General features: G+C 33.8%; 1 protein-coding gene across 7 annotated transcripts in view; it reads right to left on the bottom strand.

Annotated features, from left to right (window-relative positions):
* Positions 1-842: 842 nt before the first annotated feature.
* LOC127727247 (40S ribosomal protein S21-like) overlaps positions 843-21,308 on the bottom strand; it is a 1,096,693-nt gene continuing 1,076,227 nt past the window's right edge. For 5 of the 7 annotated variants that reach the window (XM_052234735.1, XM_052234732.1, XM_052234734.1 and 2 more), the window contains exons 2-6: positions 9,963-10,037; positions 4,725-4,788; positions 3,170-3,241; positions 1,608-1,663; positions 843-904 (exon numbers count right to left, since the gene is read on the bottom strand). In XM_052234735.1, the coding sequence (XP_052090695.1) occupies positions 895-904; positions 1,608-1,663; positions 3,170-3,241; positions 4,725-4,788; positions 9,963-10,012 (252 nt within the window). In that variant the 5' untranslated portion in view covers positions 10,013-10,037 and the 3' untranslated portion in view covers positions 843-894. Of the gene's footprint in view, positions 905-1,607; positions 1,664-3,169; positions 3,242-4,724; positions 4,789-9,962; positions 10,038-12,154; positions 12,218-21,308 lie in introns of those variants that run through there. The other 2 variants (XM_052234731.1, XM_052234730.1) reach the window with 2 other exon arrangements.

The following is a 21,308-nucleotide window of genomic DNA, read 5'->3' as shown; positions in this document are numbered from 1 at the left end:
AATAAGTCTTCCCAAACTTCGTTTGGGAGACTTAATAATCTACGCAATTTTCAATTGGTACGCCATGTTTACCATCGATACATAATATTCAACAATGACTTCCAAAGAATTTTACAAGGTCAGTAAGCAGACAGAGTCTGGGAAAACATGATTTTTTAATTTTATAGTAGAAATTATGTTAATTGTTTTTTGTGCTAAGTACTACTATTAAATAAATATTTCAATAAATAAGTGCTGAGTGAAACCATTTCAGACTTGATTTTATGTTTCCTTAGTTTGTACGTTACATCACCACTGCTGGAGGTAAAAACATCTTCACTGGGAGAGGATAATAATCTTTAAGGGACCCCCACAAGATCCAATGACCAAAATGGTGACCCAGTCTCAACAGAAGCAAGATGCCCGAATCCCTCACCTGTCAAAGATATATCTTGTATTGATCATTTTTTTATGTTTTTACAATCTATCCTAGTTTTTAAGATCATATGCAAAAGATATCAGAAAAGTAATGCATTTTACCGTTATGTTCTATTTTTAGCCATAGTTGCCATGTTGGTATATTTGCAGGAACCAAAAAACAATAGTGAAGGCAATAGCTCACACGAGATAAAAAGGTGAATTTTTCTACAGTTGTATTTTGTGGAAAACTCCTCACAAGTTTGCCAAGGTTGTAAAAGGAGTCAAGGCAGACCCTCCACTAGGATTATTCATGTCTTGGAAAATGTGTTTATGTTTATCAAGACAGATGCACACCTACTGATGGCAACAACCTATACTGGTACTTGGGTCCGGTTTGCAAAGAATTGGGAACAGTAGCTATTGAAATAAAAAAAAAATACATGTTAATCAATGTCTTTTTTAATTGTTCATTGATTTTCTTCATCTCTTTCTGGTTTAGAAGTTCCTACAAAGAAAAAGAAAGAAAACATAAGGTTAGACCCAAAAACAATATATGTTAACAGAATTTAATAGGCTTATAGTACAAAGTTCATAATATTACAAACACAATCCCTAAGGTGTTGTTGTTATAACTGTTTTCACAAAATTCATAACAATATAATTACTATATACCTATACTATATATTATATCTTTAGTTTCAAATACCAACATTTTGTCCTTAAATCAAGCAATACAGAGACCCAACTACATCTACCTCATAGCACCCTCTTCACAAAAAATATATTGGCTTGTATTCAAAGAGTATGATTGATCATTACATCCAAATAATTTGACACACATATAGTAAGAAATTAAATCAAAGAAATGATACCTTATTGAATTTAATACATTTGATTTTATTCAGCATCACATTTAAATTATTTTGTTAGCTATGGGAATGTAACGAGTTATATGATAAACCTATGCACTATGTACTTTATACCTTACTTTTTGAAATCAGGACAATGTGTAATCATTTATCACCTCCTTGACTATCTAAATGTATATTAAGCACCTTAAGGGGGCCAGGTAGTCAAAAGGAGTAATAAAAAAATATTTTGACCATGAAAGGGTGTGTGGTTGTGTTCAGGCCACCTTGGGCCCCTGGATGCAATATTCTTTACTGATAAAACATCCTATGACACTTGTTGTATAAAGTAATACTTACTTGGCTATAAGACCATCACGTTTGCCCAGTCTGTTCAAGGAGTCGTCAGATTCTCCCTACAATACACAAAGTCAACTATCATCATAGTTTCACATTACATCATGTACATTACTTCATTACGTAAATATTTTAATGCACAGTAAATGTACATCATTATTCCATTTTTTGGGTTCAATTTAGGATTACTTAATTTGAAAATAATAATTCAAACATGACTATTCAATTTACAAACTAAAGTGCAATCAAGTTATCCCCTGTGCACCTTTGCTAGCCAAGAGTTACGATCTGATGAGCTATTTACCATTGGCAGATTAAGACAGTATTTGTGTAGTGCCATCTAGTGACAGATAGAAGCGACACCCACTCCAACTACATCATAATTGACCAATGACAGCTCTTGGACTCTTTAGTTGGGAGGTGTAAACATGATTGTGTCCAGTGTATACAAATGTTGTAAAGCAGAAACCGCATATATAAGTTGACATTCAAACTTCTGCACGAGGATCATACCAAATAACTTCAATTAGTTGATTAAGAACTTGAAATAAAAAATCACTAAACATCGCCTTATGTTTTGGGGGTAAACACACATTGCACAATCTGCATGTGGCAATTGTTTATTTACACGTGACCATCTTACATGTAAATGTCCTTTTGATTGGACGCAGTTGTAACTAACTGTCATTACCTGTAAAAAGGAGCATGTTGGATTGTAACCTTGGCTAGCAAAGAACCCCCTGTGTGACCCTTTACAAATGATAAAATGTATATTGGGAACTTCACTTTTTGAAGCAAATATAGTAGATGTTGAAAAATTGGTCGTCTCCCTTGATAATTTGCCATCGATTCCCAGCAGATGGAAAAAGTGGTATAACTTGGTTGCTTGCCCTGATAACCTACTGGAAAAAAAAATGTGTAGCAAAAGTCAAATATAATATTAATTTTACAAACCTGGGCTGGTGGGCCTGTGGCTACGCGTGAAGACTAAAGGTATCACCTCTGATAAACTACCATCAGCATCCTCAGGATTCCCTATAAGATGGCAATATTGGTTTTCCCCAGATGTCAATGTGTCTTTAAAAGTGCCCCTCCTCCCCCCTTTCCAGGTGACAATAGTTGTAAACCTTGACAGTTATCTCACCTGATAACTTACCATCCTCCCGATTCCCCAACAGATGTCACTGTGTCACTAGTAGTGCCCCCCTACAGATGACAATAGTGGTAAACCCTGATGGTTATCTCCCCTGACAACTTACCATCCTCCGTTTCCCCCACAGATGTCACTGCTTCACTATTAGTGCCCTCCTCCAGATGACAATAGTGGTAAACCCTGACGGTTATCTCCCCTGATAACTTACCATCCTCCTGATTCCCCCACAGATGTCACTGCGTCACTATTAGTGCCCCCTCCAGATGACGATAGTGATAAAACCTGACAGTTATCTCCCCTGATAACTTACCATCCTGATGATTCCCCCACAGATGTTAGTGCATTACTATTAGTGCCCCCTCCAGATGACAATAGTGATAAAACCTGACAGTTATCTCCCCTGATAACTTACCATCCTCCTGATTCCCCCACAGATGGCAAAAGTTGTATAACTTCCTGTCATTCTACCTGTGGTACTGTCAACCTATTAATAGATTAAATGCCTTCATTAAGTTTAGAAATATTAATTTCTACAATAATTGTGTTCAAGGTTTATTTTTTCTAGACTGGTTGAGATTCCTGTCTATCAAAATGAACCTTTTTGGAAAGGATACAAGCCTGTACGTTGTAATTATCATAATGCTTGTATTTAGAATCAACATTGTTTTTGTCAAACTGCTAATGCTAATGTTGTCTCATTGGCAATCATATCACATCTCCTTATTTTATATAATTCCATTTTACTGTAGGTGGTTGTGATAATGATATGTCTTATAATCTTCTAGTGAATTGGGACAAACAATTCTTACAAAGAAAGTTTAGTTCACAAAGTATTCAGTGTTATATACAGTCTTCACAATAAACTTTTTAACCTACAAGCCAGGGGAGCGAACTAGCTAGGGGTGTTTGGAAAAATTTTGAAAAATGAGATGTAAATTCCTGCATTCTGAGAGCTTTGAGAGCAATGTTTGGAAGATACCAAATATATAAATTCAATAGGATTAGTATTATAGTAATATGTATGTATGTACGTAAATTACTCCGATATACTTCAGTACTGTAGCCAACAGTCTTAACCACTGAGCAACGCACCCACACATACCCTGTATATCTGAGAACTTTCAGTCTTCGAAATTTAGCCACATGTCCCCAATATTTAACACAATATATATGTTTTCTTCATTTATTAAATCAATCTCCTGTTAATACAACCACGGTCTGTCCTTGCTCCAAACATCCGAGAAACTTAAGTTCTCTAACCCCTTATCGTATTTGCGTTTTGAAATATGTCTGTTTTCAGTTGATGCCGTTCTTTTAATTGGCTTTCCCGGCTGGACACCTTTCACACACTTCAAAAACAACGCCATCTTGTCTTGTCTTTTAGAAGATCTGTCCTATATAGGACCACCTCCAATAAACGGAGTAGGGTATAAGTCACAATTGTTCTATTTAAAATGTTTTTTTTCATGCCATGTTTGTCAACATTTAGATATTGACCAATCAAAGAAGCCGATACAAAATGTATTTATCTTCAATGCTGTAAGCAACAAGTTTAAGCGGCCTCATTATAAAGAGTAAAGGAACAGTTCACCTGGATACCAGGTTAAGACCCTGTTAAGTCTGTTAAAAACGACTGGATTTTTAGGTAGGCGGACAGTGATAAAATACAAATACATGGCGGACAGGTGATTTCACAATATATACTAGTCCCCCAGGTCGAAATTTTCCACAAGCCTGTCAGACTAGTCACAACAGAATAATTACATGTCCCCAATAAAATTTACAAGCCATTGCCATCGGACTTGTGGCTAAATTCGAAGACTGCAGTACAGTCCATAATACATTTATCACTTAATTTTTATTTGGAAAACTGTGTATCCATTACTTGTCGCTACTTAATACAATTCAATATCACAAACATTATCCTACAGGAGCAGGTCTAACCATCTTTGTTGTCTCTTACTTACATCAGCAAAGTTGATCTGGATTGATGCATGATCCTTAGCAGCTATAATTCTGTTGCTGGCAGAACTGTAAAAAGTAAAGTTTAGAGATAAGAAAACTTTATGTAAAATGAAAATAAAAATTTGTAACAAATTTTTACCACACGATACCAAAATATTTTTTTTTCCTCTGCAACAACCAAATCTTTGAAACTTAAAGGTTGAACATATTTTTTCTTAATTTTTAGAAATTAAATTGTTGTCTGATTCACTCCTTTTGCCAGGTAAGCTGTTTCTGAAATTTCAGGACATTTGCAATTGTCATTTCTTTTGATCTAAGGCCCTTTTTTTTTAATAACATAGACGAAATGGGAGATAACTCTGTCATTCGGAAACTTCCGGGTTGATGCATTTATTATAACGATAATTCCTCATAGACTGACGAGTGCTGTCCCCTGACATAAATATCAATTGCAAATTTCTTGATAAATCAAATAAACTGTTATCACAGAGATATGTCTCGCCTTTTTGTAATTTTGATAATGCAAATGTTGAAATTAAAATTGCAATACTTTAACATGCAAGTTATGCAAATATTCAAAGTCAATGAACCATGACTGAAGGTACATGGCTAAACAATCTCCATGGAATGAGATGTGCCAATGCTAATACAACTGTATACCAAATACCATTGACCTATTATAAGTCGTTGCCTTTAAACAAACCTAAACACAAACATTAACTTGTAAACTATGTAAAAGTTTCAAAGTCAATGAACCATGATCAGAGGTGGGGCTATATAATCTCCATGGGAACAATACTTGCAAATGCCAATAAATTTGCATACCAAATATCAATGACTTAACATTAGCAGTTCATCTTAAACTGATCTAATCACAAACTAATACATGTAAACTAAGCAAAAGTTTCAAAGTAAATAGACAATGACTGAGGGGGCAGGGCCAAATATTCTCCATGGAAATAAGATTTGCTAATGCTTATACAACTGAACACCAATTAACATTGGCCTACCACTAATGGTTCCCCTTGAACTGACCTAATCACAAACTAATACATGTAAACATAGCAAAATTTTCAAAGTCTATAGACCATGACTAAGGGGGCGGAGCCAAATAATCTCCATGGAAATGAGATATGCCCATGCTTATACAACTGCATACCAAATATCACTGACCTACCACTAGTGGTTCCCCATAAATTGACCTAATTACAAACTAATACATGTTAACTATGAAAAGTTTCAAAGTCAATAGACCTTGACTGAGGGGGCGGGGCCAAATAATCTCCATGGTAATGAGATGTGCCAATGCTAATACAACTGCATACCAAATATCATTGACCTACCACTAGTGGTTCACCATAAATTGACCTAATCACAAACTAATACATGTTAACCAGTGTTCCAGCTTCAATCTCAGGGCAGAAGGGTGCTAGTTGTCTGAAAGGGCACTTTAGCGTTATAACCCAGATTTTAAGGGCAATGTTGGACAGTGTATAAATTACCTTGAATATTGCTAGGCTCAGCTGGAGAACATTAGTTGTATTTAAACCATATTCAGAAATTAATGTGTTCTTGATGTTGGTTCCAGTAAGAATTTTTTTTCATCAAATTATCATACCATGAAGCAAAGCATATCATTTTGATGTTAATCTAAACAAACTTGTACATTTGGTATGGAAAATAATCATCAGAAATTTCAATGTTTTATACTTTATACCAAATTAAACAAGTAGTTTTGAAAGATGGAGTTATACCTGCAAAATTGAATGTTGAATGTAATTAAATTATCTACATTTAAATTACTTGTTCATATAGTATATATGTTATTGAGAGTTATTTATTATCATTTGAATTGTTACAAAAAAGTATTTTTAAGTGCACACTAAAGTGCTCCTCAGTAAGGAGTTTTATAAATATAACAGGTGAGACAGGAGATGATCATATTTTATATTGATGCAATAATATATTGCAGAAGGTATAAACAGTTACTTTTTTCTCCATCATTGTTAAAAATAAATTTGTTGAGTGCTTCTATGTCAGGAGGATTATAAAATACAAGAAGTATTAAAAACAGGAAGTGAATCTTGTTATGTTCAAAGTACAAATTTCTTTGATTCCTCTTTAAATTTCATACTCATGGTTATGAAACAAAACATTTTTTTCCAATTAAGTCAAAACAATGTATGCCTTTAAAATTGTTTAAGATTTTATTTTTTATGTTATGCCTACTGAAATAATTTTTTTTAGGTGTACATGCTGTACATAAACATTACAAATGGATAACATGTGGACATTTCATTCTGTATTAAATATCTAGTACTTGTTCAATTATCTTAAATCCACTAATTAACAGTAAACAATCATTAACAAAGGTGATAAAACTGCCAGAGCACTAGGTATTTAACTTAATCCCATTGTCAGTTAATTAGTGTTACACAATCAGGTAACAATTTTACCGGAAACGCCGGTAGGCATGAAATTTGGAAATTTTATTTTTTTGAAAAGGCAGAGGGGTGCATTCTTTTACCTTGTAGGGCAGAAGGGCGGGGGTAAGGGCACCAAGGGCGGGCCGCCCTTCTATTTAGGGCAGGCGGGAACACTGTTAACTATGAAAAGTTTCAATGTCAATAGACCTTGACTGAGGGGGCGGGGCCAAATAATCTGCATGGTAATGAGATGTGCCAATGCTAATACAACTGCATACCAAATATCATTGACCTACCACTAGTGGTTCACCATGAACTAGACCTAATCACAAACTAATACATTGTTGACGCTGCCGCCGCCCAAACAGCATACCTGTGTCTCACTTTTTGACTCCGTCAAGGTGAGACAAAAATTAAGAGCAAACGAATAAAACCTTTCTGCAAAAGGGGTAACATAAATCACTAACTTCTTGGTAGACACATCAATAGAATCGAGTAGTTACTAAAAAATATTGACATGATCAAGGATTTATCAGGTTCAGTTCAACGATTTTGAAAAAAAAGGGGGAGGGGGGAATGCTGGTAAGCCAACTTTTGGAGTGATACTTTGAAAAAGTCTATGCATTTATCATATACATGTATGAAGCTCCATAAGGAGAGTGGTCCCTTGTCCCCATAAATCCACCTCTGTTTATATACTACATAAATCCTTCATGTGGAAAAATCTGGACGATGTCAGACAGAAAGTCACATTCCTTTATGAAAAAACTTGATAGTTTGGGGACAATCATTTTTTATTTTCAGTGGGGATGGGTAGGAGGATAATCTGCCATTGCAACTACACATGCAATGACTGTTTTGAAGAAATCTGCATTCAATAATTTATTTTTATGAAGGATTCTTAACTTGTAAATCTGTCTCAAATCTGATCAATTGAGCGTAGGTATCAAGTTAGGGGACAGCACTCGTCAGTCTATGAGGATTTATTGTTGTAATAAACACATCAACCCAGAAGATTCCCAATGACAGAGTTATCTCCCAGTTACGTTGCTTTCGCCAGGAAATTTGAATATTTTGACCTGAATGAAACAATAGCTGAGTAAGGGTGTCATTGATCAGAAAATCAATGCATGCTTCTGATAAAAGAATCATTTAGGAAGGAAATGAGTGTCTTTGTAAGGTATAAAGTTACATAGAAATATTTTTAATTATTTTTTATTTAAAGATGGGTAAGCTATTCAAAATGGCGACTTAGATCCCTTTAGGATTTTTCAGTATACGGATCCGATATGGATAGTAAACTGCACATTGCTAGAAAACAAAGAAATATTTATGAAAACGTTAATAAACTGCTTCGCCCAGCGCAGCTGGATACGACCGCAGAGGTCCAACCCTGAACAGTTGGGGCAAAAATGGACACAATATTCAAGCTTGATACAGGTCTGAATTTGGATTGTAATTGAATATTTGACACATTATAGGTTTCTGACACAGAATAAATGTGTCAAAGAACTTGAAATTGGTTGTATGATTTGAATTTATATTCAATTAAAGATTTCTTGCTGTTGTGCAATACTTAGTAAATCCGTTTTCAAGACTATATACAAAGAATTAGCAAAATAAATTGTGACCCCCAATTTTTTTGTTTGGAAAATTGACAATTTCTTAAATCTTGAGGAACAAAAAATTGACCCCCCCATAAAAGAAATTTTGAACCCACCCCCCCCCAAAAAAAAAAAATATTTGAAGAGAATTTTCTTTTGAGGAAAAAAAATTGCACCCCCCTAAAAAAAAAATATTTTACCCCCCCCTTCCAAAAAATTTAATTTTGAAGAAATTTTCTTTTTGTAAAATGTGGTACAAATTAAGAGACATCCATACACTTAAACACAAATTATTGTCTGAAAACTAGAAAAATGCTTGTTTTAGACCCTTTTTGGCCCCTAATTCCTGAACGGTTTGGGCAATTACCCCTAAAATGAATCCCAACCATTGAACCTTGTGGTACAATTTCTGAGCAATCAAAATACTCATACACAAGTTATTATCCTGAAACTAGAAAAATGCTTGTTTTGGCCCCTAATTCCTAAACGGTTGGGACCATCACCCCCAAAAACAATCCCAACCTTCCTTTTGTGGTATTGAACCTTTTGGTTAAATTTTATAGAGATTCATTCACTTAAACTAAGTTATTGTCCAGAAACCAAATGTCTTCAGGCGATGCTGACGACGTGATACCAATATACATCCGCTGTTGTATAAAAATGTAATACAAATAGACAGGAATTACGAAAAAAGATTTGAAAAACATTGATAAACAAAATTTTAATCTGCTAACTGAGTCCCTGTGGAAGTAGCCAGTAGGTATCTGAGCAATCTGAAATGTGCTCACATGTTTAATACAATTTATCACTGTCAATGAATTATTTGATGGATGAAGGGAGGGATATACAAATGGAAAAAGTGATTGCAATATAGCCTCTACTATAGTGGGGATATAATATAGACTCAATAAAATATAATATGGTACAAAGAATCATGTATATTTGGTTAAAAATGAAACTGTTGTTTTTTTAAGTAATTAACCATAACAAATTATTAGTGTGAATTGGATGGCAGATGACGGACCAACCATTAGGTCATGTTGTGTTCCAAATCTATATAGTCCAAAACATGGTTTCCATATCCGCATCATATACTATTTTAGGGATTACGGTTACCCCTCCCCCATCCAAGCCATAAACTGGAATGTGTCATTGCACTCCTACAGCAATAAAATACTATATAATAAAACTTTTTGTTAAAATCCATTACCATTTTCTTGGGATATACATGTCCACGAATTCTCCTTGCTCGTTCTGCATCTTGTTAACAAAGGTAGTAAAACACCTACAATGACAGTATTTCATTAGTTTTTGATTAGAACTGTAATAACATGAAAGCTTACCATAGATTTTTGGTACAAATATGTGAACCAGTTAATCGCTGGACTCTGAATGTGCATTGCAAACCTGTCCATCTCCAACACAAAATTCACAGTTCCTGAAAACTGTTGGTTCTGTTGTTTACAATGTACAGGATTTTTCATAAAACATCATAAGGGCAGGCGGATAAAAATTTCCCACAAATTTGTATCTCTGATTACCAAAAAGTGTGATAATAAATTATTCAAACTTACGAAATAACCTTGAGGAGCTTATCTGACAGGTAGCATGTGTTTTATATCTCATTCTTGTTTGTTTCTTACTATCAGGGTTCAGATTTTGCCTCATAACTAGTAATGCAGCTAAGAAGGGAAATATTTACCTCGGACAGTAAAAAATGTATTATAATGTATGGAAACTTTAATTAAGGGTTTGTTCCAGTTTGCAATTAAAATCAATTGGCCTTCAAGATAAACTAGGACATTACGGTACATAGAGAAGTGCAAAATAAACTAGGACAGTATGGTACCAAGAGAAGTGCAAGATAAACTAGGACATTACGTACCAAGAGAAGTTTCAAAATAAATTAAAACATTACGGTACCAACAGTAATTTCACCAGAATAATTGAGTCAATATATATTCTGCGGCTCTATGGAGGCCACATTACATTGCAAGAAGGAGAAATTGCATGGTCTTTATCTGGTTTCAAAACATATCAATTAACGAAAATTTGTAGTACGATGCAGTCCGGTAAATCTGCATGCATAAGGCTGTGATTGTATGTATTTCTGCTTAATTATATACAAATTGTACATGAAACAAATTTAATGTAAATTGATTCACTGACAAGTCAATTTTGAGTAGTTAATCTCATTTCCCCAAAAAATATCTGAAATAAATTTTTAAATCATAAAAACAGGTGGGTCACCTGTGTTTTTATCGGAAATGTGTATTTCCTGTAAATCCGTCCATGCGCAGTAAATATGTATGGAGGGGCCGCCAGTTTATCACATATCTATGAAAGGAAAATGGTCATTAATAGACCACTTATGAAGGGATTCCAGACAATCGAAAAAAAATTTAAAGTCAGAAATGAGTTTTGTAAGCAATAATATGATTATCGTTAGCTTTAGGAACTATATTATATATATCACTAGATATTTTTGTAATAAAGGATTTTTCTTTAAGAGTTGACATGCACTGAGGATAAGTAGTTCCTATGAATAAAATAGCAGACAAATTTTCACGGAAGTGACAATTACAGAAATAAAATGGGAGTGGGCAGGTTTACCGGATGGGCTGAACACAGGGTTTTGTTACTATTTGGGGTTTACTATACATTGGAACCCCTAAAAATATCATGTGGTTCCCATGGACAGTAAACTCGGTAAGTAGTAATAAACCCCTGTAAATAAAGTGTTTTCACGGACTAAGACAGGGAAGCCCCTGCCTTGTGCAGGATATCTTAGTAGTTTTAAAAGGGCTTGGTTATTTTCTATAAATAAATAAATAAAAAAAATTACTCTAAACAGATATTTTCTTTATATAAGTAGAAGTAGAATTTTTTAATTATTATATGATTTTTTTTAATATATATAATAAAAAAAATAATTATTCTAAACAGTTAACTATTTGATATTTTCTTTAAAAGGGCAATTTAAAAGGGAACTTATATATGAATAAATTCAGGGTCTTCTTGGGGAGGCGCCCACCCTCACTGTTCATTGTCTTGTAGTGGCGTGAGGGCTCGAATGAGGGAATGAAAGTACGCTTACAAAGACTGCTTTTAAGTGATTTATATAAGGACTTAGTGTCAGAAATTTTTCGACAAAAACCCCCCCATGAATGATATCCAAAGCGCAGCTATTATATATATGGATAGTCGACTTCCCAATGGATAGAAACGGAGTGCACGAGTGCATGTGGTTCTTGTGCATCTGTAACAGGACAAGTACTTTTCAATATTTCAAACTTAAAGATACTACAATCATATAACAAAGCGTTAAGGTATGTTCCCAATGTTTATTTAGAACAAAATGACTAAACATTTTATAGAAATTGAATGTATAATTAGTAGTACCAACTCGTGTGTTCTCAAAGCAAGTTAAAAAGGAAGCACATGTAAATTACCCAGAATTCAATGTTATTGGATTAAATTTCGTCCCTGATCTCTCGGCCCTTAAAGAACACCCTAGGAATAATTCAAACAAATAGGGTGTTCCCAATAACAAAAAGCTGATACTAGGAAAAGAAAGATAGAATACAATCTACTATCTACTGGGATCCAGAACTGCAGTACCAGCTGTAAACAATTTGCAGTCTTCTAAACAGTACAACAAGTTATATACACATATCTATAGTTATTCAGACATAATTGGATTTTTATTACTGGACCCCTAAAGAAAGGCCCATGAGCCAAATAAATGTAAATTTATCCAGTGATGTTTCAATATTAATTACCATCTATTCGTTTGCATAAGCCATATTTATACGAAAGGGCCTATGATGCATGTGCCATTCGAATGCTCAGTCTGGGGGAAGGAAAGTCCGGAAAATTATTGCATTGGAAACATTTATCATAATAAATAGACAAAGCTCTGTATTGTTAATTAATTGTTTAAAAACAATCAATAGAAATTTTAAGTTATTCACTAAAAAATTGTTTTATATTTTCATGTCGGGGCCTTTTATAGCCGACTATACGGTATGGGTTTTTCTCATTGTTGAAGGCCGTACGGTTGACTATAATTGCTTACATCCACTTCATTTGAACTTTGGTGGATAGTTGTCCGATTGGTAATCATATCGAATCTCCTTATTTTTATTTTATATGCATATACCAATCCCAAGTATAAAAACTAATAAGAATGGCAAGTTATTAATGATTATTTCAGATATAAGACTTTGGAACTCACTATTGAGTGAGATGAGACTGAATATGACCTCATTCGACAAGTTTAAAATTTATCGTATCTCTTTAATCTTAATTTATGTGCTAATGTGACATTTGAATGAGCGTCTGATCGTGGTGCTGTATAATTGATGCTTAATATGACATTGTTTATTTTTCATTTGCTCACTGTGATACATCATGTTACAAGTTATAGTTGGTTGTAAGAGCTTTCTCATGTTTATCATTGGCGGATCAAGGGGGGTGTTCCGGGGGTTGGAACCCACCTTTTTCGATTTTTTTTTATAATTATATAAATATGTGAACGTTTTATGGTGTAACCCCTTTTCAAAATGGCTGGATCCTCGCCTGTTTATTGTAACATTTGTCGACCTTCTAAAACAATATTTACTTATTTTCTTACTTAGACGGATTAATCAGAATATTTAATGCACAGGACTTGTCTTCTGAACAGAACTTGACTGCTTTAAAAATCATCAATAAAATTGAGAATGGAAAAAGAGACAACAACCCGACCAAAGAGCAGAAAACAGCTTAAGGCCACCAATGGGTCTTCAACACAGCGAGAAAATCCCGCACCTGGAGGCGGGCTTCAGCTAACCCCTAAACAAAAATGTGTACTAGTTCAATGAAAATGGACGTCACACTAAACTCCAAAACATATAAATGAACTAAGATTTAAAAACATACAAGACTAACAAAGGCCAGAGGCTCCTGACTTGGGACAGGCGCAAAAATGCGGCGGTGTTAAACATGTTTTGTGAGATCTCAACCCTCCCCCTATACCTCTAGCCAATGTAGAATAAACAAACACACATCAATACGTACAGTAAAACTCAGTTTAAAAGAAGTCCGAGTCCGATGTCAGAAAAGGTAACAAAAGAAACTAAGCAAAATGACAATGATACATAAATGAACAAAGGACTACTAGCAGTTACTGACATGCCAGCTACAGACCTCAATTAAACTTATTGAAAGATTATGTCTTCATCATATGAAAATCAAGCACAATCCCTCCCGTTAAGGGTTTAGTATCATACCATCATAAAATATATGAGAAGAACATAACCCGTATCATGCCAACAACTGGTTTTAGAATAAATGTGTTTATTTCCGATGCAAATACCCTATGAGTGAATCAATATTAATACCAAAATATGCCATCTTTAATGACCTGACAACAGTATCGTAATTATATCCCTTCTGAATAAGTCTGTTTAAAGGAGGGACGAAAGATACCAGAGGGACAGTCAAACTCATAGATCGAAAACAAACTGACAACGCCATGGCCAAAAATAAAAAGACAAACATACAAATAATAGTACAGATGACACAACATAGAAAACTAAAGACTAAGCAACACGAACCCCACCAAAAACTGGGGGTGATCTCAGGTGCTCCGGAAGGGTAAGCAGATCCTGCTCCACATGTGGCACCCGTCGTGTTGCTTATGTTATTACAAATCCGGTAAATAGTCTAATTCGGTAAATCACATTCGTGAAAAGGGAAGAGTATTGTAGTTACGACATAAGGAACATATCCGATATCATCTGTGAAACGGTTATTCCATAACGGTCAACCAACTCGTGATAGCGTCCGTAAAATTTACGAAGGGATGATTTCAACTTCACCATTTGGAACTCTTGGTTTAATAGCTTCCTTGTGAGCAGCAATCCTCTATCAAGGAAATCATGATAGGAAACACAAGCCCGGGAATATCGTATCAATTGGGAGATATATACTCCGTATGCAGGCGCTGCTGGAATGTTGCTACATAGAAATGGAAAGTTCACAATTGGGAAGCTGAAATCATCTCTTTTGTCGTAAAGTTTTGTTTTCAACCGACCCTCATTGTCAATTTCTAGATGTAAGTCAAGATATGAGGCTGACTTAAAGGTTTGGTTAGCTTTTAAGGTGAATGTCGACATTTTTGTGCTTTGTATAGAATATTACCATAAAAGATTGGATGTGAAATACCTGAACGTATAAGATGTCTGCATGTTGATTTATATTTACGATTGATGTCATTGTACCGATGATAAAATTTTGAAATGTTTTGACTAGTTTGTGATATCGAAAACCCTGGTGTAATAATTTTTCAGTAATACAGAGATTTCTTTCGTTGAAATCAAATACGTTGTTACATACACGAGCGAATCGATCAAGTTGAGATATATAAACACCATAAGATGGTGACAAGGAAACGTCACCATCTAAAAATGGATAATTAACAATAGGAAATGAAAAAAAAAATCATCTCTTTTATCATAAATTTTGGGTTTAAGCTCCCCGTTAAAGATATAGATATCAAGATCCAGAAAAGGGCAGTGTTCATTGTTAGTATTAGCTTTATTTAAAGTCAGTTCAGCAGAATAAATCTCTTTAGTGTACATACTGAAGTCGTCATTATTGAGAGCCAAAATATCATCCAAATATCTAAAAGTGTTATCAAATTTTTGTATCAGATGTGGTTTCAATGGGTCTTTGCTGATTGTATTCATAAATTGTAACTCATAACAATACAGAAACAGGTCCGCAATAAGTGGTGCACAGTTAGTCCCCATTGGAATTCCGATAATTTGACGATATACGGAATCTCCGAGCATAGCGAACAAAAATGTTATCTAGTAAAATTTCAAGGGCAGTGATCGTATCAAAGCAGGTCCAATTGACATATTTCTTTTGTCTGTTGTTACTAAAAGAGTTAGAACATTTATATTCGCATTCTGACTTTTTAAATGTCCGTTTAATTAGGTGAGTAAATGTTTTCTTAATAAGATTATGAGGCAAAGTAGTATATAGGGTATATATATTCAGCTATTTAGTGTAGGACATATTAAGCTTATTTTTCAACAACTATAAACCTAAACAGTATTGAATAAACTTTTATCACCCCTAATTAATCATGTCTCATCACTTGCATGTGACTTTTGTCACTAAGAAAAGAAGCATAACACCGAGCCACGATAATAAAAACTCTCATAGAGATTTTCAGCTATATAAAGAGAGATAACTCTAATTTGATCTGAAGAAGTATGACTTTCCACAATCTCGGCCCCGTTTTCCTTCAACTCGAACAAGTTTTCATCAAATCGCCCCAACTTTGAAAATGACCAACAACAACTAGCCCAACTGCTGAAAATGAGTTCATTCTTGATGAATTAAAAAGACTCGCCCAACAAAAAATATGATATAGAATATTTATTATGCACACATTTTATAGGAATAAGCCAAATTCAATACTCAACTAAGCCTACACTGAGCATTAGAACTATATATTCTGTGAAACCGTCTCTTGATGATCATTGCTAATTTATCATAGACTCCATTATATTGATATTATATATTATCTTTCAAAAGTATTTTGTAATGTGTTTTTAACTGATCTGCATTAATAAAAGTACAAGTAGGGATTTCCCCCTTGGCATCGATTAGTGGTAATTATTATAGGTAAGTATCATTAAATATTATTAATCGAATATTTTTAAGGATTTGTGATTCGTTAAAACTTGATCACATGTACATTTGTATTTGCTCAGTTTGCACGCCAATACTGTTGTGTTTAGCTTTTCGTAGGTCAAAAACAGCATATTGCACAGGGCATACAGCATGTTACTAAAAATAGATTCTAGAAATCCCCAATTTTACATTGTTCATGCAATAGTTGTTGATTAATAATATAACAATTGTAGCCTTTGGTTGAGGTCAATACGAGGTTATATCGACCCAGAGAAGCATATCGACCTCGGACTTCGTCCTCAGTCAATATGCTTCTCTTAGGTCGATATAACCTCGTATCGACCTCATACAAAGGCTATAATTGTATAATATCACATTGAATACTTGATATTATACAGGTAAGTATCATTAAAAATCACATTGAATACTTGATATTATACAGGTAAGTATCATTAAAAATCACATTGAATAATTGATATTATACCTCATTCTTAAATACGTTTTTTTACTTGTCTGCAGACACCAAATCTATGCCTTCTGCAAATTTGATAGTCGCAATACATTTTCATGGTGAATTTGGTCCAAATTCAATGCAAACATATTAGTTTCATTATAAAAGAAGGTGTATTACACTTATTTAGATATGTTTTTTAATGTAAGATTGAATACATTTTTGATCTACAAATGTTTGTTTGTGTTGTATGCCCTAATGGGGCCTTCATTTGGTGAATAGAAATACGTAAATTCTTATTCTTATTCTGATTCTTATTCTTCGCCGATGATTCAATGATTTAAACTGTTTGTAATTGTAAAACGCATATGTGATTAATCACTGATGTTATTATATTTGCATATGTAAATTCTATAAGCTGTATTGCTTTTGAATAACAGACTATTCTTATATATTCTTATTTTTATTCTTATTATTTTCTTATTCTTATATTATCGATAGGGCGAGTTTGCTGGTTTGGTATTTTTGTTTAAGCAGAATTTAAATCCCGTTTATCAGTGGGTTGAGTAAATGCATGAATTATATATTATATATCATATTATCGATGGAACGAGTTTGCTTAGTTTTTTTCACCGTATGGAGACTAAGGCTGTGGAGTAAATTACAAAAAGTGGTATTGGTTTTGCTCATTTTTGAAGGCCGTACGATACCCTATAGTTGTAACATATAGGTCATTTTGGACTCATTTTTGATAGTTGTCTCATTGGAAATCTTACGACATATATTAATTTTTATATTAATTATTAGATTAAACAGACTTACAATTTTTCATATCTGAGTAATTTTCATTTTTGCCCATTTTGTACAGGGAAAAATTCTGGAAAAATAGAAAAATACAAGAAAGAGCATTAAGATTCGTCTATGATGACTATTTATCGGAAATTTTTACATTTTTCCTTTATTCAGTTCTGGTGTGGATCTGACTGCTTTTGCTCTGCTTGTAGTTTATTTTGAAACATATCCATGCATTCTATGCTTCATAATTAGCTTGCATTGCAATTTAGTACACACAATATAGATACCGGTAGTTTTACTTACTATATAGCATTTACTGACTGGATTTAAGTTTAAAATTTTTATAAATTATCACCTTTTTTAAAGTATGTCTTTGTGCTTCATATCTGCTTTTAGTGTTAGCAGTGCACGCTGTGTGCTTTGTTTTATTTGTTATTGTATATGTTTTTTATAGAATTAAAATTTTACTTACTTACTTACTAAATGCTACTTTATTGACCTCTTGTACACGTACTGTGTCTGATATTTAATACATAATTTGTCTTGTCTTCTCCTTTGAAGCTTAGTTTATTGTCCTCTTGTACACGTACTGTGTCTTATGTTTATTAAATAATTTGTCTTGTCTTGTCCTTTGAAGTTAGATAATTGTCCTCTTGTACACGTACTGTGTCTGAGGTTTAATACATAATTTGTCTGGTCTTGTCCTTTGAAGCTTAGTTTATTGTCCTCTTGTATACATACTGTGTCTGATGTTTAATACAGAATGTGTTTTGTCTTGTCTTTTGAAGCTTAGTTTATTGTCCCCTTGAACACGTACTGTGTCTGATGTTTAATACAGAATGTGTCTTGTCTTGTCATTTGAAGCTTAGCTTATTGTCCTCCTGCACACGTACTGTGTCTGAGGTTTAATACAGAATGTGTCTTGTCTTCTCCTTTGAAGCTTAGTTTATTGTCCTCTTGTACACGTACTGTGTCTGATGTTTAGTAAAGAATTTGTCTTGTCATGTCCTTTGAAGGTTGGACAATTGTCCTCTTGTACACGTACTGTGTCTGAGGTTTAATACAGAATGTGTCTTGTCTTCTCCTTTGAAGTTTAGCTTATTGTCCTCCTGCACACGTACTATGTCTGATGTTTATAAAAGAATTTGTCTTGTCTTGTCCTTTGAAGGTTAGATAATTGTCTTCTTGTACACGTACTGTGTCTGAGGTTTAATAGATTTTGTCTTGTCTTGTCCTTTGAAGCTTAGTTTATTGTCCTCTTGTACACATACTGTGTTTCAAGTTTAATACAGAATTCATCTTACTGTCATTTGAAGCAAACCTTTGAATTCCACTGATGAGACTATGGTAGTCATGATGAACATCTATAGGGTACAATATTTTGCCATCGTGGCACAATGACCGTAAACTAGTATCTATGTAATAGGAGGCATTATAATAGGCGGGATTTTGCGACCACTTTAGCACCCATAAACCGGTTTTTGGAACTTTGTTCTGCTTTTTCCCAGATATTTCAAGTGTTTATTATAGCCTGGACTTCTTGTCATTATTGATCTGTTCCAAGTTTAGGTCGCCAATGCAACTGCAGAATCCTCAGTGACAGGCAACGCTTAAAGAAGCAATGATATTTGTCTTTCATTTTAGTAAGACTGAGTTTGTGCATGAATCTCTTGTTATATGGTAAATTTTGATGTCATGTCTTTTAAATTATTTTGTGAATCTGTTGGGGTAAGTCCTCGGACTATGGTATGTCATTCGTCAACTATGAAGTCTAGAATGTCGTCCATCAAATTCTGGAAATACCATGGAAATGAATGGAATCAATAAAGAATTTTTCTCATTGCAAATCTATCAATTTTTTCTACCCCAGGAATGTAGTATCCTAGCTGTATTTTGCAAACACTTTCGGAATTTTGTATCCTCAATGTTCTTCAACTTTGTACTGTATTTGATTTGAGCGTCTCTGAGTGACACGAAAAGTGCGTCTGACGTACACAATTATAGGTCTGATATCTTTGATGAGTTTTTTTTTATATATGTTTGAAGGTGTGACCAATGTTTGAAGGTGTGATCAATGTTTGAAGGTGTGACCAATGTTTGAAGGTGTGATCAATGTTTGAAGGTGTGACCAATGTTTGAAGGTGTGATCAATGTTTGAAGGTGTGACCAATGTTTGAAGGTGTGACCAATGTTTGAAGGTGTGATCAATGTTTGAAGGTGTGACCAATGTTTGAAGGTGTGATCAATGTTTGAAGGTGTGACCAATGTTTGAAGGTGTGATCAATGTTTGAAGGTGTGACCAATGTTTGAAGGTGTGATCAATGTTTGAAGGTGTGACCAATGTTTGAAGGTGTGATCAATGTTTGAAGGTGTGATCAATGTTTGAAGGTGTGATCAATGTTTGAAGGTGTGACCAATGTTTGAAGGTGTGATCAATGTTTGAAGGTGTGACCAATGTTTGAAGGTGTGATCAATGTTTGAAGGTGTGACCAATGTTTGAAGGTGTGACCAATGTTTGAAGGTGTGATCAATGTTTGAAGGTGTGATCAATGTTTGAAGGTGTGACCAATGTTTGAAGGTGTGACCAATGTTTGAAGGTGTGATCAATGTTTGAAGGTGTGACCAATGTTTGAAGGTGTGATTAATGTTTGAAGATGTGATCAATGTTTGAAGGTGTGACCAATGTTTGAAGGTGTAATCAATGTTTGAAGGTGTGACTATGGCAAGCTGTTTTACTATTTATCCTAACTTCAAGATATCTCATACAATATATAAGATATCTCGTATAATATATAAGATATATTATATAATCTAGTTTTTATAAAATATCTTATAAATTTTAAAAGATATCTTATAAATTTTAAAAGATATCTTATAAATTTTATAAGATATCTTATAAACTTTATAAAATATCTTATATACTTTACAAGATATCTTCAAAAGTTTATTAGATATCTTATAAAGTATATAAGATATCTTATAAAGTTTAAAAGATATCTTATAGATATTTTTTATATAAGATATCGTATAAACTTTATAAGATATCTCATATATTTTATAAGATATCGTATATAATTTTTGAGATATCTCATATAGTTTATAAGATATCTCAAATAATTTATAAGATATCTCAAATAATTTATAAGATATCTTATAAAGGAAATTATATGAGATATTTTATAAAGAAAATTATATGAGATATCTTATAAAGAAAATTATATGAGATATCTTATAAAGAAAATTATATGAGATATCTTACAAATTTTATGGGATATCTTTTTCTTCTTCTTCTGGTAAGGAGTTGACCTCATATTTGAGTGATTTAATCACTCCTCTCGGTAAAACAGGAGGCTTCTCCATTGAATAAAAGTAAATATTAACAAAATAAAACTATATACACTGTACAAATTTAAAAGCTGGTGTCTAGTGAGGCTGCATCTGGGTCCAGGTCAAGGGCAAACTGGCTAATCTGGCCCTGAACTCTCCAAGTGTCTGGTGGAGAGTTGTCTCATAGGCAAGAATACCACATCTTCTTATTTTTGTGATGTACAGAATTTCAGAAAATTTTAATAGCAAAATCAAGGGGGTAATTTTGCCTTACTGTCAAAAGTGGGGTGG

This window comes from Mytilus californianus, unplaced genomic scaffold (genome assembly GCF_021869535.1).
Source record: "Mytilus californianus isolate M0D057914Y unplaced genomic scaffold, xbMytCali1.0.p SCAF_19, whole genome shotgun sequence".
Lineage (NCBI taxonomy): Eukaryota > Metazoa > Mollusca > Bivalvia > Mytilida > Mytilidae > Mytilus > Mytilus californianus.
This window is presented reverse-complemented; position numbering and strand designations above follow the sequence as displayed.